At 47.5% G+C, this 25,081-nt stretch overlaps 1 protein-coding gene across 41 annotated transcripts in view; it reads left to right on the top strand.

The window, feature by feature from the left end:
• The window catches only part of CEP63 (centrosomal protein 63), a 46,960-nt gene that overhangs the window by 10,133 nt on the left and 11,746 nt on the right, over window positions 1-25,081 (top strand). For 11 of the 41 annotated variants that reach the window (XM_042853428.2, XM_065557075.1, XM_065557076.1 and 8 more), the window contains 8 exons: window positions 3,143-3,323; window positions 5,592-5,687; window positions 9,724-9,846; window positions 10,903-11,016; window positions 13,286-13,522; window positions 13,840-13,985; window positions 14,876-15,010; window positions 15,592-15,706. In XM_042853428.2, coding sequence (XP_042709362.2) covers window positions 3,143-3,323; window positions 5,592-5,687; window positions 9,724-9,846; window positions 10,903-11,016; window positions 13,286-13,522; window positions 13,840-13,985; window positions 14,876-15,010; window positions 15,592-15,706 — 1,147 coding nt within the window. Of the gene's footprint in view, window positions 1-3,123; window positions 3,324-5,591; window positions 5,688-9,723; window positions 9,847-10,902; window positions 11,017-13,285; window positions 13,523-13,839; window positions 13,986-14,875; window positions 15,011-15,591; window positions 15,707-25,081 lie in introns of all 41 variants that reach the window. The other 30 variants (XM_065557074.1, XM_065557078.1, XM_065557079.1 and 27 more) reach the window with 15 other exon arrangements.

The raw sequence follows: 25,081 nt of genomic DNA, 5'->3' as shown, positions 1-25,081 counted from the left end.
TCTCCAGCCTGGACTGTCTCTCAATGCTGTGCCAGTGACAAGCAGCCAGTCCCTACAGGTGCTGTGATCACTCAGCTATCAGCATGTGGAGACTCACACCCAGCTAAATTGCATGAATGCTCTCCAAGCCACTCATGAATCATACACAGAGAGGCACCAGCCAGTCACCCAAGACCCCAGCCTTGCACCCCAGAAATATATCATCATACAGTGCTCAAGACTCCCCTGGATGGTGCAAAAACTCATTAATTAGTTCACCACTCCTACAAAGGGTAGTAGATGTGCAACCGCCATTGTTAACCTGAGCTGAGGTTCCCCAAGCACTTCAACTGAAAACACACAGTTTTAGATAAAATATAAAACAGATGTATTAACTACAGGAAGATAGATTGTAAGTGATTATTAGTAGCAGGCATAGAGACCAAAGTTGGTTACATAAGAAATAAAAATAAATTTGCAGTCTAAATTTTACAAACTATGCGAGATTTGAATCAAGCAGTTTCTCACTCCACTAGATGTTCTAGGCAGTTTACAGCTCTTAATTGCCTTCCCAGCCTGGGATCAGTCTCCCCAGTTCAAAATCTTTGTCTTCCAACAGTCTTCCAGGTGTTGAGATGGGGGAGGAGAGAGGCCAGGTGATGACGTCATTGTCCCTCTTTTATACTTTCTTCCAGCTGCTCCAAAGATCCTTGCAGTGACATGGGCGTTAGGCAGCCCTCATTGCATAGGTTCCTTTTCTGAGAAGTTTTTGGCAGAGTGGATTCTTCTTGATGGGCCATCAACACCTGTCTGGCCAGTGATAGCTGCTTCTTTGTTGCCACTGAAGGGCTGACTGTGGGTGTCTTCCAACCTCACATGTTTCAGTAACACACACACATTAAAACTTCATAACTTCAGATACAATGATAGTACATACAATTCAACAGGACATTAATGTTCAGCAGATCAAGACTTCTTAAATGATACCTCACAAGGCATACTTTCCACAAAACATATCATAATCATATCACAGTGGTGAATATGGGGGTTCCAGGGTGCTATTTTGAGATAGTGTCATAGGAACAAAGTCGTGTGTGTTTGTTTTTTTTAATTACAAAATATGAAAATCCCATTCAGTTAACTGTGCATTATCCAAGTGTCAAAACACAGAGGTTTGTACAGTAACTCCTCGCTTAACATTGTAGTTATGTTCCTGAAAAATGCTACTTTAAGCGAAACGATGTTAAGCGAATCCAATTTCCCCATAAGAATTAATGTAAAGGGGAGGGAGGGGGTTAGGTTCCAGGGAAATTATTTTTATATATATATATATATATATATATATACACACACACCACACACACACACACACACAGTATAAGTTTTAAACAAACAACTTAATACTGTACACAGCAATGATGATTGTGAAGCTTGGTTGAGGCGGTGAAGTCAGAGGGTGGAAGAGGGTGGGCTATTTCCCAGGGAATGCCTTACTGCTAAATGATGAACTAGCACTCGGCTGAGTCTTCAAGGGTTAACACATTGTTGTTAATGTAGCCTCACACTCTACAAGGCAGCACAAATGGAGGGGAGACAGCATGGCAGAGAGATAGAGACACACACCATGTGTGTGAGAGAGAAATGTGCATTGCCCCTTTAAGTACCCTGACCCCCAGTCTAAGTACATTGCCCTCTTAAGAAGATCAGCAAGTTGAGACAGCAGCTGCTGCCAGCAAGCTCCTTCTGTCCTGAGCCCTGTCGTGTGTCTCGTCCCCCTCCCCGCCCGCTCTATGGAAATGGGGTAAAGGAGCGGAGGGGGAGGGGGACACCCTGACATCAGCACCCCTCTTCCCCAGCCCTTGCACAGCAAGCAGGAGGCTCCCGGGAGCAGCTCCAAGGCAGAGGGCGGGAGCAGCACACGGCAGTGAGGGGAGGGACACCTGAACTGCCAGGCAATTGATAGCTTGCTGGGCGGCTGCCCCACAGGGAACTTAGAGGAGTGGGGGCCCTGCTGATCCATCCTGGTTTCAAGCCCCCACCAGCTAGCTCCAATGGACTGCTCTTTCTGCAAGCAGTGGACAAAGCAGGCGGCTGCCAAACAACATTATAAGGGAGCATTGCGCAACTTTAAACAAGCATGTTCTCTAATTGATCAGCAACGTAACAATGAAACAACGTTAACTGGGATGACTTTAAGTGAGGAATTACTGTATTTATAGATGCTTTTTGTACTCCGTGAGTAAAGAAATGCTCCTGTGATTAAATAAAGAGAGGTTTTGCCTTTAATTTAAATTGTATAGGCTATTTGTCCTGGCTGAGATTTTTATAAGTGCTCAGCATTGGCCTAATTTTGCTCCCATTGAAGTCTGTGGTAAAACTCCCTTTGATTTCAGTGGATCCAAGTTAGGCCATGCTAAGCGCTTTTGAAAATTCCACCCCTTGGCTAGTGTCTTGACCTGAAGAGATGGGGGGAAAATAAGTTATTTTGTTTAAAAGTGTAAAGTACTACATGTGTGTTTATGGTCGGATCCGTAGCTAATGCAAATCAGTGTGTCCACTGGCTTCAGTTGGAGCTATGGCTGATTTACACCAGCTAGGGTTCTGGCCTCTAATGTTTGAATGCTCTTTTTAGTTTAGTACACAAAGAAAGCATTTGTCAACACGGTAGTTCTAGCACATAGGTGAGGAACCCCCTGTGATCCTGAGCTATACTAACCGAGGATCCTGTGGCACCTTTAAGACTAACAGAAGTATTGGGAGCAGGGTTCTTACCCACGAAAGCTTATGCTCCCAATACTTCTGTTAGTCTTAAAGGTGCCACAGGACCCTCTGTTGCTTTTTACAGATTCAGACTAACACGGCTACCCCTCTGATACTTGAGTTATACTAGATTGCCTGGTTAGCTGCCACAGTGTTAAATAATTCTCTGCTTATGGCTTTCCTTGATGAGGAGAACGTTACACATTTTAACGTTGCCCTAATTACTGTGCCTGCCCCTACTACCACTCTAGTCAAGGAGTTCAGTTAGCCTGATTTGGTGAAGGTGCCCATCATCATGGGTGAGGGGGGTTTATAAGAGTGGAGGGAAGAAGAACTCTTGTTGGGCTAGGTTCAGTAGCTCTTTTGTCTACTGTGCGGTTTTAGCAAGCTGTCTTCCTGCCAGCAGAGGGTTCTTGACGTCCTGCGAGGCAGAACTGCAGGAGCTGATGAAGCAGATCGATATCATGGTGGCTCATAAGAAGTCTGAATGGGAAGGGCAGACCCAGGCTCTGGAGACCTGCTTGGAGATCCGAGATCACGAGCTTTCCTCTGTCAAGACTCTGTTGGCTGAGAAACACAAGGAGGTACAGCCCAGGCTCACTCTATCTAACATTCAGTGATATTCCTGTGCACGTTGTCCTTCAATATAGAATATACAGAGCCAGCACAAATTTTCATAACGTTCTTTGTCTCTGCACAAAAATGTATCCCCGTCAGTCACTGTTTTGTCAGTAGGGTGACCAGATGTCCTGATTTTATAGGGACAGTCCTGATTTTTGGATCTTTTTCTTATATAGGCTCCTATTACCCCCTGTCCCGATTTTTCATACTTGTCGTCTGGTCACCCTATTTGTCAGAAGCATCTTGTTTTTTGTTGCTGTTTTATTGATTAAAGCTCAGAAATTAAGTGGTGAAAACTTCAATGAAAAAATGTAAATGTGTAACATGTCAGGTCCTGTTAACCAGGGGAAGCAGGGACCTGCTTCACAACTGCAGACTGCCTGTCACTGGCAAAGGAATGAGTTGTCTAACTCCCAGTGTTATTTAATGGAAACTGGATGCCTAACTCCCTGTTTGATGAAACCAGCCTGGACTCCCAAAGCCCCTGGTGAGATCCCAGAAACACTTGCTCTGGTCACAGAAGTCAAAAGCAGACTGAATACTTCCAATCACAAGGGTAGTGACAGGTTTGAGAAAGCTAGTTGCTAAACTGCATCAAGTGATGATCCAATGTTTCCAAACTGATTTGTTTTTGAGGGCTGAGGCATTGGCTTTGTGGGGTTTCAAAAATATATGTAACAAATTCCCATGTCAGTACTATACAGATAGATCAAGTAGCAAAGCTTCTGTGGTTTGTGTTTATAATGATATTAAACTTAACTCATTTTACAAGGAGCAATGTTGCACCTTCTCTTGAGTGCTAGGAGATCAAGAGGACTGTGGTGGGCTATGGGACTCTCTCTGACCTTTAGCTGTACTTCATTTATTTTAAAATATTTTAAAAATCTTCCCTCCCATTGTACAGCTTCTTTGTCCTGTTTGTTCCTTGTCAGCACATTGCCCTCCCCATAAGTAGCATGTTAGCTGCACTCCAGGGATGTGGGGAAGGCATTCAAGTTTTAACACCTTGGGACTGGAATTTGCACCTTCATCACAAAACTTGTTGGTGACTGAGTATATAAATTGTGTTTTGAGTGCCTTTGTCACCGTGGAACTGCAAGTATTTCTAGGGTTCCTAAACTACATGTAAGTATGTACATAACTACTAGTAGATCTGTGTATAATCTAGGTTAACAAGACAATGAGCAGGAGAAAAAAGAGATTCAGGTAGTTTATATTGGTAACATGCTGGGAATTTAGTTTTTAATGCCCTACCCTCTTCTCCAGATATTAATGATTGACAGGGTACGTATTGGGATTAGCATGTCCAGAATGCAGTTATTTTGTATCAGGCCACTAGTATTCACAACCAGTTTGAATGAAGTTTCTTTGTACGGGTCATGATCACACTTTTACCAGTTATATTTCACTGAAAACTTTTGAGAGATTCCCTATCACCAGAGACAAACTATACATTTCTTAGGCTGAGATGTGTTTGTAAAATATATATGTATATATAATTTATTTCATTGCCCAAATCTTTGTTCCTTTTCAGACATACAATTAGACGGGTCTCTGCCCTGGAGTTCTGGGAAGGGGAAAGGATGTGAGGAAGAAAGAAAATGAGTTTAAAGGCTTTTTTTTTTTTTTTTTTTTTAATAAGGAGGAATAATCTCCCATTCACCTGTTTCGAAGCCTATTTTCTTTTATTCCTCTCTTCTCCCCTCCCCGCATATAGAATTTGAAGAATTTCTTCTCACTCCCTGCAGATGAATCAGCAGAGGTGGCTATCTTTGTTGCTGACAAATAGCTTGAAATGAAATTAATCTGATCAAAGTGCCCCTGCCCATGCCCCCCAGTCACCTTTTGGCATAAACTGAGTTTGGCAAATTTCAGCCCAAAAGATGCAAATTTCAGAAAACTGATTGGCTGAAAACAAGGGGTTGAAATGGAAGCAATTCTGCAAATTTAGGTCCCAATCCGGCAAAGAGTTAAGCCCACACTTAAACTGATGCGTGGTGAGTAACCCCATTGAAACCAGTAGGACAATAGCATTTCTTGGGGCAGGACCTTATCTGTAACAGTTGCTACTACTTATACTATAATGTGTGTTTATGTATGTAATATATACTATGAAATTAAAATATGGAAATCCTTCAATTTCCTCATCTACTGGCGAGACAGCCAGCTGTGTTGGAGTCTGCTGCTTCTGTGCTGATAGTCACTGTGTTGTGTTTTAACTCTTTCTTTAGGTCGGTAGGTTGCGCCAGCAGTTAGAACACACGGAGCAAGACAAACAAGGCATGGCTGTAGAGTATGAACAGCAGCTGAAGAAGTTTCAAGAAGAGGTGAGTGTTTCAAGTTTCAAGATGAGATGAGATTTGGTGTTGAAACACCAGTCTATGCCTTGTGGTCTGACAGATTAAATGTTTCATTTCCTCACTGTCCTTTGACTGCTCTGATTTTCTTAATCCTCCCTTCCCCACTTGGGTGCCAAAACAAGAGGACTGATTAGCAACAGAATAATATTTTACATTTATGTAGCACTCTTCATCTCATTCCAAAGGATCTTAGTGCTTAACAAATTACTGTGGAAGTGGAAATACTTGCTGTAAACCAGAGGTGGGCAAACTACGGCCTGCGAGCCACATCTGGCCGGCGGGACCCTCCTGCCCGGCCCTTGAGCTCCTGGCCAGGGAGGCTAACCCCCGTCCCCTCCCTTGCTGTCCCCCTCCCCCGCAGCCTCAGCTTGCTCTGCTGCCGGTGCAATGCTCTGGGTGGCTGGGCAGCGAGCTCCTGGGGCAGCACAGCTGCAGAGCCCGGCCTGACCCGGTGCTCTGTGCTGCGCAGTGGCAACGGCATGGCTGGCTCCAGCCGGGCCAGCCACCAGTGCTCCAGGCAGCGCGGTAAGGGAGCGGGGGGTTGGATAGAGGGCAGGGGAGTTCGGGGGTGGTGGTCAGAGGGTGGGGATGTGGATAGGGGTTGGGGCGGTCAGAGGGTGGGGAACAGGGGGGTTGAATGGGGGCAGGGGTCCCGGGGGGCAGTCAGGAATGAGGGGGAGCGGGGTTGGGGGCGAGGGGCAGGCATTCCGGGGACAGTCAGGAAGGAGAGGGCGGTTTGGATGGGGGAGTGGGGGCAGTCAGGGGCAGGAGTTCCTGGGGCAGTCAGGGAACAGGGAGAAGGGGAGCTTGGATGGGGCAGGGATTCCGGGGGGGCAGTCGGAATGGGGAGCTTGGATGGGGCAGGGATTCCGGGGGGGCAGTCGGAACGGGGAGCTTGGATGGGGCAGGGATTCCGGGGGGGCAGTCGGAACGGGGAGCTTGGATGGGGTAGGGGTCCTGGGGGGCGGGCAATCAGAACGGGGAGCTTGGATGGGGCAGGGATCCCGGGGGGCAGTCGGAACGGGGAGGTTGGGTGGGGCAGGGATCTCGGGGAGTGGTGGGGGTGGTGTATAGGGGGTGGAGGCTGGGCCACATCCCCCTTCCCTAACTGGCCCTCCATACAATTTCCGAAACCCGATGAGTCCCTCAGGCCAAAAAGTTTGCCCGTCCCTGCTGTAAACTGATGTCAGGTCCACACTGTAAAGTTAAGTTGACCCACCTATGTTGCATAGGAGTGTAGAAAAATCCACACCCCTGAGCAGCATAGTTAAACTGACCTAACCCCTGCCATGGACAGTGATAGGCTGACGGAAGAATTCTTCCATCCCCCTAACTATTGCCTTTTGGCGAGGTGGATTAACTATGGCGATGGGAGAATCCCTCCCATCATTGTAGTGAGTGGCTACACTGAAGCACTATAGCCGCGCAGCTGTAGCGTTTCAAGTGTAGACTAGTCCTTATTGTGGCTACTTTCAGGTGTGTTAAAAAGCTGCAGAAGTTTACGGCCAAGGTTTCCTGTCTTCTCTCATCCCAGCCACCCCTATGCTTGTGTTTACGTTGCTATGTATACAAGCAGTTGCTCTCCCAGCATAGTATGACATTTAAAGAATGCACAGCACTGCAGCTGGCTTTTTTCATGTGAAATAAACATGAGATGATGACTTTTCCTACAGCAGATATATACCTCCCTCCAAAAGTAGAGTCATGGTGGCCGGGAGAGAAAGTGACAATCATCCACCATGTGGTATACTGACTCCACCAGTGCATGGGCATGTGTTGGGATTTGAATTGGGCCAAGGGTACCAACCTCCTCCTGAAAATTGCTATGGAGTCTATGTCATGTCCCTGTAGATCAGAAATACTCTGTGTTTTACGGTCTCCTACAAAATCTCTGTATCTCCTTATCTTTATCCTGCCACCCATTATGGTAGTCTGTGAGCACTTGCCATGTAAAATGGGTTCAATTTGGTAGTGACAGAAGATCATTATTCTGGTGGCTTTTCAGAGGCTAGTGTGAAGTCAGTTGATTTCGGTCCTTTTACCAGTGGATGGGTGTCCACATTCCAGAGACCAGCATGCCCGTTGATATTCTTGTTGATATCTCAGAGGAAATTCTAGCTGTTGAATCAGCATAGATCCTGACCCTCCAGGCCAGGGCTGAAGGAGATTGGCAGAGTGCGTGGGGGGCAGGTGTGTGTGTGTATGGAGTTTTATACTGGTTCTGCCTGTATTCTTGTTCTTTGAAGATGACTTCATTCTCCCAGGCATGTTAATATCACTAAATTTACTTGACAAAGACCTTTTAAAAAGAGTTCCACACTCTTCATTTCACAAAGGATGTCCTGCCCACTGTAATGCAACAGATGCTGAGATTTTCTGCAGGTGGGCTGACAGCATTTCATGTAAGTGCCTTAGTGATTACTTCTGTTTCCATTGGCTTGTCAGTAGTGTGGAGCTAAATGCCAGGAGAGGGTAGCAGTGCATTGACCTCGTATCTCTGGAGGATTGGGCTCAATTCCTGCTTACCGTAGGTCATAAGTATAATCTCAATTTAGTGTGCAGAAGACATCTATCCTCATTTAAAACCCCCTTACATTTCAACATGATGAACAGTCTTTGTTCAGGAAATGTCCCCACTGGAATAATAGAGATGCTGCTAGGCCAGACTGAAGTGTGTTAGGAGATCCGTCTTAAAGCTCAGGATTGGAATCACAACTGTGTTGTGGTCAAGACTGAGGAGCATTAGTATTGAACTCAAAAAGGGATAATGTGGTGGGGGTTAGAACTGGAGGCTGAGGAATCCTGGGGTCTAATCCCCGAACTGCTTGCTTTGTGTCTGTAGGAAAGCCTCACAACCTCTCCCATATCCCAAGTCACCCATCATTATAAATGGGATAGTTGATATTATATATTCTATAAATCACAGGGATGTTGCAAGGCTAAATCAATATTTATAAAGCTCCGGCTCCCACTCAGCAAAGCGCATAAGTATGTGCTTAATTTTAAACGTGTGTGTAAGTCCATCCCTGTTCAGCAAAGCATTTAGGCACATGTTTAAGCACTTTGCTGAATCAGGAAATCTTCTTCTGAAAGGAAGCATGGCTTTGTGGGTAAAGCACAGGACTGGGAATCATGAGATTTAAATTCGCTTCCTGGTTCTGTTCATGTGTTTTTTTATAACAATGGGCAAGTCACGAACTCACTCTGTGCTTCATTTTATCCATCTGTAAAATGGAGATATTTCCCCAAGTCACAGGATGTTAAGAGTTTTATTTCGTCAGTGTTTGTAAAGAAATTAGATAATCAGGTGGCAAATGCTCTGTTTAAGTTCAAAATATTTGATCAAAGGTGCTATTTAAATGCAAAGTATTTATTATTCAAGTTTTTAAATAAAATTAGAATTCTAGCAATAGATGTGGGTGATATTCTTTCTTAAATTTCCCCACTGACTGGAGAAAGTTATGACCTAGCTAAGTAACCAATATGACAAGATGAGTGGCTATTGTATCGCATTCACTGGGATTTCATGAATGTCTTTCACCCACATCCTTGATACGTTTGTAGTCAACCCTCGCAGCGTTCTGTTTCTCTTTGGGTGCTGTCACTCCATGTTTCTGTAACCCATATCTGCTCAGCAAGGTGCTCTGTCAGAAGTTTATGAGCCGGTACAACCTTGGCTGACAGAGCTGGGTATTGGGTACTTTAGCTCAGGCAGTAATGGCACCTGCCTTAAGTCCATAGGACCCAGGTTCAATTCCTGCTGATGATGGTCCACCCAGCAGGGCACCACCGTGGCACAGTCCAGCATATTTTGATACATTATGGAGTACATATAGTACTTTTTGTTTATTATACAGCTAGAAATCTTCTGCCAGCCAGATGGTCTTGGTTTGAGGGAGTGTATCTTTAAAATGACTTTGTCCCTTCCTTCAGAATGCTTCATTAATTTAATGCATTGTGACCTTGGCCAGCATTATCAAAAATTGCACTGATTTCCTTGCAGCTAGGCAGGCTGAAGAGAAGCTATGAGAAGCTGCAGAAGAAACAACTGAAAGAAGCTAGGGAGGGTCCCAAGTGCCAAGGGGATGACCGGTCCGAAGTGAGCAGATTGACTAAGAAGATAGAGGTCTGTGGATAATAGCAGCTATGGCCATGGTTCATACAAATCAAACTGACCGTTTCACGTTCAGTAGCAACTCTGAATGTTTAATAGGCAAGTGGACTGTGCGTGCAAATACTTAGTCCACTCACCCCTGCATTCACTGTTCTTGTGGGACAAAGGCCGTTTTTGAACTGCTCCTGTCATGATGCTGCCCAAATTGATTGGGATCCCATGTGAGTTCATGCACATTGTGTCCACCAAGATTTTATAAAGGAGCGGGGCAAGCTGTCACAGGTGTGTGTGTGGGGAGTAGGGGAGAACTATTTGAAAATGTAAAAAGAAACATATGGTTACAAGTAAACATATTTGTACTGCACCTAGGACAATGGTGCCCAATCTTTGTTGAGGCTTGCTGCTATTTTAATACAGTTAATAAATGATATTATTATCATGGATTAAATCAAAGGTGAGTGGATGTTTTAAGGACAAGACCGTATGTAAAGGTAGAAAATTCAAGTGCGTTGAATTTTGCCACAGGGTTTGGAGGAAATTCTCTGCATGAGTGTTTTCTAAGTCCAGCTTGTCTTTAATCTTACTACCATGATGAGACCAGCCACATTCTCTCATCTTTGATAGCACCACTCAGAACTTGGTAACGAATCTCCCCAGAACACCTCTATGAGGCAGTGTCTGATTTCTGAGTAAAGAATTATTGTTACTTCACTCAGCAGTAAAAAAAAACCTTACACTATGCTGTGGCATTGCTCTCTTCAAGTTAAAACCTTAATGTCAATTACTGCTACTTACAGATGTTGAGTGCGGATTCATGACCAGCTTTACAGATTTGCCGTCATAGCATTAACAATTTTACTTCCCTATAACTTTACAAGAAAAGGCTGCTACTGAACTCACTAAGTTTGCAAGTATGCATTAAATGCCTGGCTAATGGTTTCCCTGCTGTGGAGGAAGGCCCACAAGTGTCTAGTGGGGGGGACAGGGAACATTAGTGAGAGTTGGGAGGGGATGATCTTGACAACCAAATGGGTGGTAAACTCCAGGTCATCCCAATTGTCCTTGCAGGAGTTCCGTCAGAAATCTCTAGACTGGGAGAAGCAGCGGTTGCTTTACCAGCAGCAGGTGGCGTCACTGGAGGCCCAGAGGAAGGCTTTGGCTGAGCAGTCTGAGCTCATTCAGGTACAATTAATCTGTGCTGAAAGTTGTTTGCAGTGACGAACTAATGAAATCCCTCAAGTGTGAATCCACTTCAGATCGCAACTGAAATGAATTTATCGGTCCTAATGGAGTGAACTCGTCTATACAGTACAAGCCGTGAAAGATCTGAAGTCTGTTAATGGAGGCTGGCTGAACCTTCCCAATGGCTTCCGTACACTCAATCCCACTCATAAATATTAGCAGGGGGAAGATAGTAAGATGATGGTTTCTGGGAGTGGCGGGAGATTACAGGACATGACTCTTTAAAATAACTTTTCTGACATGTCATGTTCAAAGCTATGTACCTGCCAGTCCTCAGCTGTGTAACTGCAGCTATACAGAAGTTGCTCTTTGAAAATAGTCTTGTCATACAAAAGGCACTTGCCACACGGTAGCAAAGTAACAGCAGTTTCTAGCTCTGTTTTTGAGGCTCTTAAAACAGGAGCAGAATGGTGCTGTTGTTCCTGAAAAGTTAATGCATTCTCTGAGCTAGTGCTGCTGCAGTAGTCTGATGAGCTGACCCAGACCCCAGCTGTGAAGAAGCTTACACTGACACAATCACAGCAAATGCTGATAAGAAGCTCTTGTTGGGAGCTTTGCACTTAACGGGCTCCTGAATTGCTGCTGAGTGGAAGCTCTGGCAAGGAGGAATTTTGAAGTTTGCATTGACAGGATTGGAGCTGGCACTGATGGTGCTTTGTGAGGGGGCAACACTAGCCAATCCACAAATGCCGAGTGGGCCTTTGAGCAGAAGGTCTCACCACTGCTGTCTTTGTCCTTGATATTTTAGTCTTCTGAGGAGAGACGTGTCCTTGGAGCACTGGCCAATGTGTTAGATCACAGTGTAGCAGAAAAACGGGGCATTTAGGTTGAAATTTCCAAAGCAGTCTCAGGGACTTAGTCTCATGTTTGCCATTAAAGGTGATGGAAGATGTGTTCCTAAATCCTCATGACTGCTTTGGAAATCTCAACCTAAAAAAATAAAACCTGTCACAAACACATCCTCACAGCATTTTCTGTTTGTTTGTTTTTTTCTGACACAGGGTTGGATGAGATCTGCAGACCCATGCACACTCTTGCCCCCACCCAACCCAACCCATTAGTCAGCTGTGCCATTTTTCCAGCTAAGGACTACTGGATTCCCTTTTGTCACTGTAACTGCATAGGTTACTCTGGAGTAGACCTTGGTTTTCTCTTGCCCAGTGAGGAGTGCCTTCCCTCCATCCCTGCCAGCCTAATAAACTAAAGGCCAGCAACCGAAACTGGGTCTCCTACGTGGCACCATAGGACATTATGACTAGGCCTTTCCTTTGTGGGTCTAAACTTTTACTTTCAGGCTTTCCCTTATTGCAGAAACTGTCCATGAATTCAGCCAATCTGGCATGTTGGTTTCTTGGGCCATCATGGCCCAAAAACATCATATGTTTTTACTTTCGTAGCCATTGCTCCTTGTGATCCAGGTTTGTGTATTGATTGCCAGGGTAATGACAACATTGTGTATATTGGGCACTACATTAAAAAGGTGTTCAGAAAGTGAATATGATGTGGCTTATTTGTTAAATTACATCAATCTTCAAATAATAGGGAAGGTATTGTTTCCCAGTGATACATTTAATACAACTATTCTATTCCTTTTCTTTCTCTAATTTATATTTAAAACAATAAAACCTTCAAATCTCAAGAAAGTGAGGGTTCTAGCTTCTAGTACCAGAGAATCACTGCATGAAACAGAACACGACTGGCTGTTCCCATCACTCCAGTTTCTAATTTCTATTTGATTCCTTTTCCATCTGTCAGGAGTTGCTCCCTGTCTCCATGTGGTATTACCAGATTCGCCTGGCTTTCTAGCTCATATATGGCTTTCCAAATCTGCTTCCACTTTGTCCTCTGGCTAGATCTAACCCCTGGGTTGATGGACAGGGAAATTAGGCTGCTTTACTGTTTGTTCAATCTGTTGGGCAGTGTGGGTTGTCTGCTTTAGAGATTCTCTTTCCTTAGATGCCCTCAGAACCTCTTTTGGAATCATAAGGATCCTGTCAATTCCTTTCTTCTCCCCACCTCAAAGGCTGCACCTATGTACGGTCCTGAGGCAGCGCCTCCTGTTGTTCCCTGAGTGGCAGCGCTGCTTTCAGAGAAAATGGCATGTTGCATTGAGAAGTATTAGTGTGGAGCCTTCATGAAGCTTCAAATCTGTTTATTTCACCTCTCTTTATATGTAATTTAGCTTTAACACAGCAACATCCTCTGTCAGCAGACTCAGCTCACCAATCGGAAGCAGGTGCTGGAATCTGTGCAACTGGCCAGCCAATCGGAAATCCAGCATTTAACCAGCAAGCTGGAGCGAGCCAATGATACCATCTGTGCCAATGAGCTGGAGGTGGAGAGGCTTAACATGAGAGTGGATGACTTGACTGGAGCCAGTCAGAAGATTCTGGAGGATCACCAAAGAGTCCAAGAAGAGCTGGGGCATTCTAAGAAAATGCTTGAGGTTTGTGAGAAGTAGCAGTGAGAGCTGTCCATGGAGGATGTTGGGGGTAGTTCAGTGCATTCCCTTACCATCTCGAGCTGAGATTATCACCTGGGAGGTACAGTCACCCTAGAGATTCTCCTACCCTTCCATCCATGCCTTTGTGTCAGGCTCCAAGCTGGCCACGAGGCCGGCTTTGTACCCATGTGGCATTGTGATCCCATTACCTATCTAACACTGAGGGCTTCTTTTGGCATCTGAAAATTCATCTCCAGACCAGCTATACTAACTGATTCTGTCCATCCCTGCGACAATCACTTCCATTTCTGTTCTTGTAGGTATTACAGGAGGAGAAGTTGGAGCTGAGAGTCACTCTGCAGTCCCAGGAGGATTTCATTAAGAGCTCAAAGATGCATCAGGAGCAGTTACAGAAGGAGCTGGCCAGCATAACTGAAACTCTGCACAGCAAGGAGCTCCTTATCAGGTCTGATCCTTGACATCTAAACATGGTTGGCCATTACCCCACTAAATAATGTAGATCTGTGACCTTGAGTCGCTCTCTGGGGCTGTGGAGCCCTTTCTGTATGCTTGGAGTCTGAGCTCATGGCTGTTGTATGCGGTAGGGGGACACTGTAAGGTAAGGGTGCCCGTTCTTCATTTCATTCGCTGCATGTGTTAATTGTATTTGCTTTAAAAGCAATCGCCATCTGAACAGTAAAGTAGTATTGTAAATACAGAGGGATTCAGCCTTGCCTCTTTGGTAGGTTTCCTGAGTCAGTGCGTTGTGTTGATTCCCTTTCTGTGCATTTCAGGTGAGTAGTGGAGAGAGAAATCATCCTTTGGCCACTAAATGTGCTCATTGAAGTCAGTGAAAAAGTCTCATTAACATTAAGGGCATAGGATCAAGGTTTCAGCAAGGTGATAATGATTGTGGCAAAGGCATCAGCACCTTTCTGCCTTGATACTGGTGGAGAGAGACACTGAAGTATACACAGGAGACCTAGCAGCTATGCCTTTCCCTGCAGCAGGGATTACTGAGCATCTGCCAGTGGGATTGAAATTCCTGAGTTGTGTTGGTTTTTTACTAATTTGGTGGCGGCCTGTCATAATCTGACTGAGTTCAAACATGGGCCTGTCATCAGGATGAGACACTTGCAGGATCCAGAATGTCCACAGATGCCACATTATAGCATTACGTTTTGGTGGATTTTGTAGAGCTAGAGTAGAGACAAGATGGGTGAGGTAATGTCTTTTATTGGACCGCCTTCTGTTGTCAGAGAATAGAAAATATCACAGTTCTTATAGCAACACACATAGGGGTGAGGTGTGTCAAGAGACTAAGGCCTTCTGGGATGGTCCTGTGTTTGTGTATAGGTCACTGGAAGAACACCTGCATGAGAAACAGCTGTCACAAGAGTTCCCAGAGCTGGAGCACGTTCTCCTGCAGTTGGATCTTGCACAGAAGAATGAAAAGAACCTACAGTCAGAGGTGGCTCGTCTTGAGGGCAGGTAGAGGACAACTTCAAAATCCAGTAGCACACAGACAATATGGCACGTATAATGTCCTATTCACCAGTGCTGTTAACCACAGTAGAATCGTTCAAACCACTAGTATTTTAAAAGTCCACAGAAATCCGAGTCTAAAATCTTACCACAGTGGGATGTTAGAGTTTGTTTGTTTGTTTTTTAAATATACCTTTTAGGCTTTTAAAAATATTTTCTTTAGTCTGCTTAAACATGTCATTTTCCTTTGTAATGGAGAGGGAAATCTTTGTTAAACTAAATAGACAGCTGCTGGGAGCTACATCTCATCTTTCCTGTTCTGAGTAAAAACTGTGATGGGATTTCTCCACTGATGGATCTGTAGAGATGATCCCAGGTTTACAAGGGAAGTTGGTAACTTTCCTTGGGGTAAGGAAAAGAGAAATGGCTGTGTCTAATCAGAAAAGATTGCAGCAGTCTTGGTCTGTAAAAATGACTTTGGTAGAGAGGATAGATGTGTGAATGCCGGTTTCTTGAGACCACCTGCATTGTGGCTTATAGGGGTGTTTTTAAATTGTGATTTTTTTTTTGTTTGTTTCTGCCCCCAGCCTAGGAGCCATAAATGCCAGGTGTATACAGCTGAGCAAGGAGCAGATGGAGAAGTGCAAAGAGCTGCGGGTGATGGAAGAACACCACTGCCAGGCCAAGGCTGAGATTAAAAAGGTCAGACCCCTGTCTTTTGGAGGAGGGGGAGCGAGGCTTGAGGACTAGGTAGCACAGCTGCCCACAACACCTCTCAGTGTGCTCTGTATTAGCAAAGCTAAGAAAGGGATGAAAGAACAGAGTGTGTTGTGGGGGAAATAGTTGCCCCCATAATGAAGGGGTGGGAAAGAACTGAGGATTCCACACGCAACTGACCCTTACGTCTCTCTCTTTTTTTTTTTTTTTTTTTTTTAAACCTTGAGTGGAAGAGAGTAGGCTTGGTCTGTGCTTTTAGAAGTGGCAGTGGATGGCTGACGGAAATTAGCAAGGGAAGGGCCTTACTGAAATAGCAGTTCTTCGAGTGATTGCTCATGTGCATTCCAATAGGTGTGTGCACGCACTGCGTGCACGATCATCAGAAGGCTTTTCCCCTAGTGGTACCCGTCGGGTTGGCTGTGGAGACCCCTGGAGTGGCGCCTTCATGGGGATGTCTATAGGTCCCTGCCAATCCCTGCTCAGTTCCTTCTTACCGCCATTTACAGTTGCATTCGCAAGTGGCTACCTAGTGGTTCCCATTTCTTATTTGTAAATAGTTAACTGAAAGCTGTATAGTATCAGGGGGTAGCCGTGTTAGTCTGTATCTACAAAAACAACAAGGAGTCTGGTGGCACCTTAAAGACTAACAGATTTATTTGCGCATAAGCTTTCGTGGGTAAAAACCTCACTTCTTCAGATGCATGGAGTGAAAGTTACAGATGCAGGCATTATATACTGACACATGGAGAGCAGGGAGTTACTTTGCAAGTGGAGAACCAGTGTTGACAGAGCCAATTCAATCAGGGTGGATGTAGTCCAGATGAGGAGGTGTCAATTCCAGGAGAGGAAAAGCTGCTTCTGTAATGAGCCAGCCACTCCCAGTCCCTATGCAAGCCCAGATTAATGGTGTTAAATTTGCAAATGAATTTTAGTTCTGCTGTTTCTCTTTGAAGTCTGTTTCTGAAGTTTTTTTGTTCAATGATAGTGACTTTTAAATCTGTAATAGAATGACCAGGGAGATTGAAGTGTTCACTTACTGGCTTATGTATGTTACCATTCCTGATGTCCGATTTGTGTCCATATATCCTCTGATCCCACTGAGGAATACCAAAAGAAACTACACCATCTGCTCAAGAAATTCCTAGCTACAGTACGGGAACAAATCTACATGGACACACCCCCAGAACCCCGACCAGGGTATTCTATCTGCTACTCAAGATCCATAAACCCGGAAACCCTGGACGCCCCATCATCTCAGGCATTGGCACTCTTAGAGCAGGATTATCTGGCTATTTGGACTCTCTCATCAGACCCTACGCTACCAGCACTCCCAGCTATCTTCGAGACACCACCGACTTCCTGAGGAAATTACAGTGCATTGGTGTTCTTCCTGAAAACACCATCCTGGCCACCATGGCTGTAGAAGCACTTTACACCAATATTCCACATGAGGATGGACTACAAGCTGTCAGGAACAGTATCCCTGGTGAGGCCACAGCACGCCTGGTGGCTGAGCTTTGTGACTTTGTCCTCACCCACAACCACTTCAGATTTGGGGACAACTTATACCTTCAAGTCATTGGCACTGCTATGGGTACCCGCATGGCCCGACAGTATGCCAACATTTTTATGGCTGACCTAGAACAATGCTTCCTCAGCTCTCGTCCCCTAGTGCCCCTCCTCTACTTGTGCTACATTGATGATATCTTCATCATATGGACCCACGGAAAGGAGGCCCTTGAAGAATTCCACCTGGACTTCAACAATTTCCACCCCACCGTCCACCTCAGCCTGGACCAGTCCAGACAAGAGATCCACTTCCTGGACACTACAGTGCAAATAAGTGATGGTCACATAAACACCACCCTATATCGGAAACCTACTGACCGCTATACGTACCTACATGCCTCCAGCTTCCATCCAAGACACATCACACTATCCATTGTCTACAGCCAAGCCCTAAGATACAACCAAATTTGCTCCAACCCCTCAGACAGAGACAAACACCTACAAGATCTTTATCAAGCATTCGTAAAACTACAATACCCACCTGGGGAAGTGAGGAAACAGATTGACAGAGCAAGACGGGTACCCAGAAATCACCTACTACAGGACAGGCCCAACAAGGACAATAACAGAACACCACTGGCCATCACATACAGCCCCCAGCTAAAACCTCTCCAGCGCGTTATCCATGATCTACAACCTATCCTGGAAAATGATCCCTCCCTCTCACAGACCTTGGGAGACAGGCCAGTCCTCGCTTACAGACAACCCCCCAACCTGAAGCAAATACTCACCAGCAACTACACACCACACCACAGAAACACCAACCCAGGAACCAATCCCTGTAGCAAACCTCGTTGCCTACTCTGTCCCCATATCTGCTCTGGCGACACCATCAGAGGACCCAACCACATCAGCCACACCATCAAGGGCTCGTTCACCTGCACATCCACTAATGTTATTTATGCCATCATGTGCCAGAAATGCTCCTCTGCCATGTACATTGGCCAAACCGGACAGTCCCTCCGCAAAAGAATAAATGGACACAAATCGGACATCAGGAATGGTAACATACATAAGCCAGTAAGTGAACACTTCAATGTTCCTGGTCATTCTATTACAGATTTAAAAGTCACTATCATTGAACAAAAAAACTTCAGAAACAGACTTCAAAGAGAAACAGCAGAACTAAAAATCATTTGCAAATTTAACACCATTAATCTGAGCTTGAATAGGGACTGGTAGTGGCTGGCTCATTACAGAAGCAGCTTTTCCTCTCCTGGAATTGACACCACCTCAACTATTATTGGGAGTGGACTACATCCACCCTGATTGAATTGGCCCTGTCAACACTGGTTCCCACTTGCGAAGTAACTCCCTGCTCTCCATGTGTCCGTATATAATGCCTGCATCTGTAACTTTCACTCTATGCATCTGAAGAAGTGAGGTTTTTACCCACTAAAGCTTATGCCCAAATAAATCTGTTAGTCTTTAAGATGCCACCAGACTCCTTGTTGTTTTGATAGCTGTATAGTAGTTTATAGTTAGTTAAGATTACTTTGAGGGACTCTCCCCCACCCTAGTTTTCCCCAGGCACCGGGGCATGCCTCGGTCGCAGGAGTTTAAGCTGTGCGAGAGGTGTGCAAAACCTATGCCCAGAGGCGATCCGCATGCTGCTTGTCTTAAGTGCCTAGGAGAAGGTCATCAGACAGACCAGTGCCCAATTTGCAGGAGCTTTAGACCCAGGACTAAGAAAGAGTGGAACTATTGTTGAAAGCTCCTCCTGATGGAGTCGGCCTTCTGACCTCAGCCAGTACCGGAAGCAGCACCGGCATCATCGGTGCACAGCGCCCCGGCCTCGGTGCCGGATGCCCCGGCACCGAGGAAGGAGCATTGGCACCACTCCCTGGCTCATAAGGCCAGATCCAGCAGGCAGCACCGCTTACAGTCCCCAGTACCACATAAGAAAAAGAAGGCGGACGGGGTCATTCCCCCATTAAGAAGCTGCGAGGGGATTCCAGCAGGGCGGCGTCCCACGGCGGGACACCCACAGCTTGGTCCTCAAGACCCAGCATCGTTGACTCCAGCCCCGACTGGAGGTCTGTCAAATCTGGTGCTGGTGGACTCCCCTCCCCGCCAAATACCTGTGAGGCAGCATGGGACCTTATTGCATGACGGCGCAGTCCCTGGCCCCACAGATGTGAGCTCTGGCACCGCTGCAGATGCCGGCCCAAGTTAAGGCACTGTCAGCGGCACTGACGATGGCACCGTCTGCAGCATCTATGACGGTGCCACATAGGGCACCATCTCCGGCACCCTTCACGGCAGCGATGGCAGCACTGCCCCCTGTTCGTCATCATGGCAAGCCCACGATGTTACAGCGCCACTCCCTGGCACCATCAGGCTCCTCTCCCACTCCCCCGTGGTTGGGTTCAGAATACTCTTCTGAGTTGGAGGCGGAGTTTTCTGTCTCCTGACGCAGCTGGTACTGCTCGCGGTCCTGGCACCGCAGAGTTGTGGACTCGTCTGCACCGGCGGTATCCTTGCTACCTCAGTGGCAGGGCCCAGTACAATGGCCCTTTTGGACTCCTTGGGCCTATCATCAGGGTCAGGGCTCTAGGGCCGCATCAGTGGCATCTGCACACTGTGCCTCCCCCCTCCCCCCCCCCCACTCCCCCAAGCAACATTGATGGATGTCTCGCCACACCTCCAGGGCTCCAGAGGACCCCGCACAAGACAAGGATTCTGGGCTGTCACACTCAGGCGCGGCACCCGAACCAGCGCCACCAGTTGTACTGGAGCCACCTCCCGTCATGGGGGGGAGCAACGCACCCGACCCAGCTTCCAGGGAGCCAGAAGGGCAGGAAAACCTGGTCCCACAGGCCTCCTCCTCCTCCTTGCTGGACGAGGTGGTGGCAGGCATCGCCACCACTCTGCCAGCAATGGACACCAGGGGATACCAGGACCTTCTTAGGAGGGTGACTCTAAACCTCCAGGTGGAGGAAATCACGGAGGAGTTGGACCCAATGGTGGACATCCTTGCCCCAGAGGGTCCATCTAGGTTGGCCTTGCCCCTGATAAGAACGATCCAGAACACTACTAGGGTCCTCTGGCAGACTCTGGCCTCAATACCACCCACCGCTAAAGGGTTGGTGAGATGCTATTTTGTGCCACCGAAAGGGTATGAATACCTTTTCACCCACCCCAACCTGGAGACTCTAGTGGTTGATGCGGCAAACCATAAGGAGCGACAGGGGCAGCCAGGTCCCGCTCCAAAGTCACAGGATGCTAAGAAGCTGGACCTTTTCGGCTGAAAGGTCTACTCAACTGGGGGGCTCCAGCTTCGAGTGGCCAACCAACAGGCGGGACTCAGCTGCTATGCTTTCAATTCCTGGGGCACATTAGCAAAGTTTCAGGAGTTGCTCCCGGCTGACTCGCGCAAGGAGTTTAATGTGCTTCTCGAAGAGGGCAGGGTGGTCTCAAGATCCTCCCTCCAGGCTGCGTTAGACGTGGCAGACTTGGTGGCTCGGACTATGGCCTCTGCCACTACAATGAAACGCAGCGCGTGGCTGCAGGTGTCCGGGATACCACAGGAGGTCCAGAACACGATCCAGGACCTGCCCTTTGACTGTGCAGACTTGTTTGCCCAAAATACAGACTCTTGCTTGCACAGTCTTAAGGGCTTGTGGGTGACTCTAAAGTCTTTGGGGATCCACACCCCTGCATCCCAAAGACAGCCATTTAAGCCTAAGCCCCTGTCCCGCTTCTATTCTGGGCCCCCAAGGCGAGACTCGTGCAAGAGATTGGGCAGGAATAATAGGAGGTTCCCGTCCCAGTCCTCCTCAGGCCAAGGCCAGGGTTCTTCCATCAGCCCCTCTGGCCCGAAGCCAAACTTATGAAGATGTGCCCGAGGACGGAGCACCAACACCAAGCTTGGATCCTTATCCCCTCTTTGTGAATTGACTGTCCCACTTCTACCGTGCTTGGTCCCAGGTCACGTCAGATTGCTGGGTCCTGAGCACGGTGGATATGGGATATTCTGTTCCCTACCACCCCCCTTCTCTGTCCCTCTTCAGGGACCCTTCTCATGAACAACTCCTGCAGGAGGTGCAATCACTCCTCGCTCTAGGGGCAATAGAGGCGGTTCCTCAGGAGTTTGGGGCAAGGGGTTCTACTTGCGCTATTTCCTCGTCCCAAAGGCCAAGGGTGGGCTCCAGCCTATCCTGGATCTGCGAGACCTCAACACATTCATAAGGAAAGTGAAGTGTCATATGGTTTCTCTGGCCTCCATCATTCCTTCCCGGGGGACTGGTGTGCCGCCCTCGACTTGAAAGATGCATACTTTCATATCTCCATTATCCCGGCCCACAGACAGTTTCTTCGCTTTGTGGTCAGTGGCCAGCACTATCAGTTCAGGGTGCTCCCATTTGGGCTTTCGGCGGACCCCTGGGTATTCATGAAGTGTATGGCGGTCGTGGCAGCCTTCATCCGCAAATGTCAGGTACAGGAACACCTGCACCTGGACGACTGGCTCATCAAGGCCAAGTCGCAAGCATAGGCTGCGGAGCGTGTGTTTCTGGCTCGGGCCACATTCCGCAGGCTGGGCCTCATACTGAATGTGCTCAAATCCACACTGGCCCTGACGCAGAGAATAGAATTCATAGGAGCTCTCTTGGACTCCATGCAGGCCAGGGTGTTCCTGCCTGAGCTACACTTTCAAGCACTCAGGGACATTATCAAAAACCTTCGCCAATTCCCCACAACGACGGCCAGAAATTGCATGAACTGTTGGGGCATATGGCGGCATGCATGTATGTTGTTCAGCACGCCAGGTTGTGCCTTCGGCCTCTCCAGGTGTGGTTGGCGCAGATGCACAGGCCCAGCAGGGACCCACTGGACAGAATAGTTACCCTCTCCCCTTGCATTCTCAAGTCTCTCTGCTGGTGGCTGCAGCCACAAGTGGTCTGTGCGGGAGTACCCTTTGCCAAACCTCAACGTACACTATTGCTGGTCACGGACACCTCGACGCTCAGTTGTGGAGCGCACGCAATATCAGAACTCAAGGCCTATGGTCGCATGCAGAACTGTCGCTGCACATCAATGTAAGGGAGCTGAGGGCGGTTCGTCTGGCATGCCAAGCGTTCCAGGCCCTCCTGCAGGGCACATGCAGGGCTGATGGACAACACAGCGATGTTCTATGTAAACAAACAGGATGGTGCTCGCTCCTCTCCCCTGTGCCAGCCCTCGAGCTGTGGGATTTTTGCATCGCCCACTTGATGCACCTAGAGGCGTCGCACCAACGAGCTAGCCAATTGCCTCAGCTGCTCATTTCACAGTCACGTATGGTCCCTCAGGGCAGACATCGCGCTCTTGATTTTCCAGAGATGGGGCTTTCCCCATGTAGACCTGTTTGTGACGCGGAGCAACAGGTAGTGCTAGCGGTTCTGCTCGTTTCTGAACCACAGCCCAGGCTCCATCGCAGACACCTTTCACCTTTTCATGGACGAGTCACCTGTTGTATGCATTCCTGCCCTTCCCGCTTAGACACAAGTCCTCCTCAAGACTCACCAGGACGGGGCTTCCTTGATCCTCATAGCGCCAGCGTGGCCCCGCCAGCATTGATTCACTATGCTGTTGAATCTCTCAGTGGACAGGCCACTTGCCCTTCCCGTGTGCCTGACCCTCATTACACAGGACCATGGCTATCTCCAACACCCCAACCTGGAGTTCCTCTATCTCACAGCGTGGAAACTCCATGGTTGAACCCACTTGAGCTTCAGTGTGCAGACCCAGTGAGGGATGTCCTGCTGGGAAGTAGGAAACCCTCCACTCGTGTCACGTACCTGGCAAAGTGGAAGCGCGTTTCCATCTGGTCTCTGCAGGGGGCAGCCCTCTGCAGCAAGCGCCACTTCCCCTTGTTTTGGACTAGCTACTATGCCAACCCCGGCTGCTTGAGGTAATATAATCTCTCAGGGTTACACCTGACTGCCATTTTGGCCTTCTACCCGGGGGCAGCTGGTAGGTCAGTCTTCGGCAATCCCAGGCGGGCTGGTTTCTCAAGGGCTTGGACAGACTTTATCCCCAGGTGCGATGGCCTGTTCCCCAGTGGGACCTCAACCTGGTCCTGTCCGCGCTCATGAGGCCCCTTTTCGAGCCCATGGTAACCTGCCCTCTGTCCTACCTTTCCTGGAAGGTGGCCTTTCTGGTGGCCATAACCTCGGCCAGAAGGATCTCCGAGCTCAAAGCGCTGACTTCCGAGCCTCCCTATACCATCTTTTATGAAGACAAGGTGCTGTTACGCCCTCATCCCGCATTTCTACCAAAGGTAGTCTCCCAGTTTCATGTGGACCAGGACATTTTTACCTCTGTTTTTTCCTAAGCCACATGCCAGTAACAGAGCGAATGCTCCATTCCCTGGATGTCAGGCGTGCCCTAGCATTCTACATTGAGCGCACAGAGCCATTTCGTAAGTCACTATAGCTCTTTACTGCAATCGCAGAGAGAGAATGAAGGGGCTACCCATCTCGTCCCAGCGCATTTCATTGTGGATCACAACCTGTATCAGGACATGTGACAACCTGGCTAAGATTCTAGCCGCTCCGCTGACAGCCTACTCCACAAGAGCACAGACTTCATCTGCAGCATTCCTTGTGCAGGTCCCTATCCATGACATATGCAAGGCAGCAACGTGGTCTTCCATCCACATCTTCACGTCACCCTATGCCATTACCCAACAGGCAAGGGATGATGCAGCCTTTGGCAGGGCAGTCCTCCATTCAGCATCCAGGTAAACTCTGACCCCTCCCCCAGGGAATCTGCTTGGAAGTCACCTATTGGAATGCACGTGAGCATTCACTCGAAGAATAAAAGACGGTTACCTACCTCTTGTAACTGTTCTTCGAGATGTGTTGCTCATGTCCATTCCAAATCCCACCCGCCTCCCCTCTGTCGGAGTATTCCAGCAAGAAGGAACTGAACAGGCGGCGGGTCGGCAGGGATCTATATACACCGCCATGAAGGCGCCACTCCAGGGATCTCCACAGCCGACCCGACGAATATCACTAGGGGAAAAACCTTCTGACAATCGTGCACATGGTGCGCGCGCACCTATTGGAATGGATATGAGCAACACATCTTGAAGAACAATAGTTACGAGAGGTAGGTAACCGGTTTTTCCATTATACTGTAGGTAGGAAAATGTGATACAGTTCTTTCCAGAAAGTAACACCCAGAGGACTGTGGCTGTTTTTTGTACATTAGTGCGAGGCTAACTGATGTATACCCTGTTCATATATGTGGGGTTGTAGATTCCTTCCTGAGAGGGTGTGTGTTTAGAGTGATTCTGACCCTGGTCATGACAGCAGATTTGCAAAAGTAGAAGAAATTGAGACAAGGAGGTGATCTCTAGCTGGCCCAGTGGTATAATGTGCTTCCCATTTCACTTCTCAAGATCTGGATCTGAACATGTTTTAGGGTTGTAAGTGTAATGAGTGAGTTTGTATCAGTCTAGATATCTAGGCATGCAGCCATATGCTGGCACAGAAAACAGCAGCCATCTGCGGTGAACACATCACCCTAGTGCTCTGCCCTTTGCACTGGCTTCCCATGGAATACACAGCCCATATTCACGTTTCCCCTCCATGGGATTGGTCCTAGTAACCTGAGAGATTGCCTCCCCCTCCCCCGCAACTATGACCTTAACAGCAACATCCTGCTGGAATGGTGAAACAGTACGCCACTGGGGTTACGCTTGTCAATGTGACAAACAGAACTTTCCCAGGAGCAGGAGCTAGCCTACAGACCTTGTTCCCACCAAGAGATAAGGAATCATCACCCCACCCCTTTTAGAACATA

This window comes from Chrysemys picta, chromosome 9, assembly GCF_011386835.1.
Source record: "Chrysemys picta bellii isolate R12L10 chromosome 9, ASM1138683v2, whole genome shotgun sequence".
Classification (NCBI taxonomy): Eukaryota; Metazoa; Chordata; order Testudines; family Emydidae; genus Chrysemys; species Chrysemys picta.
The sequence above is the reverse complement of the archived record's forward strand: the minus strand, read 5'-3'. Positions and strand labels throughout refer to the sequence as shown.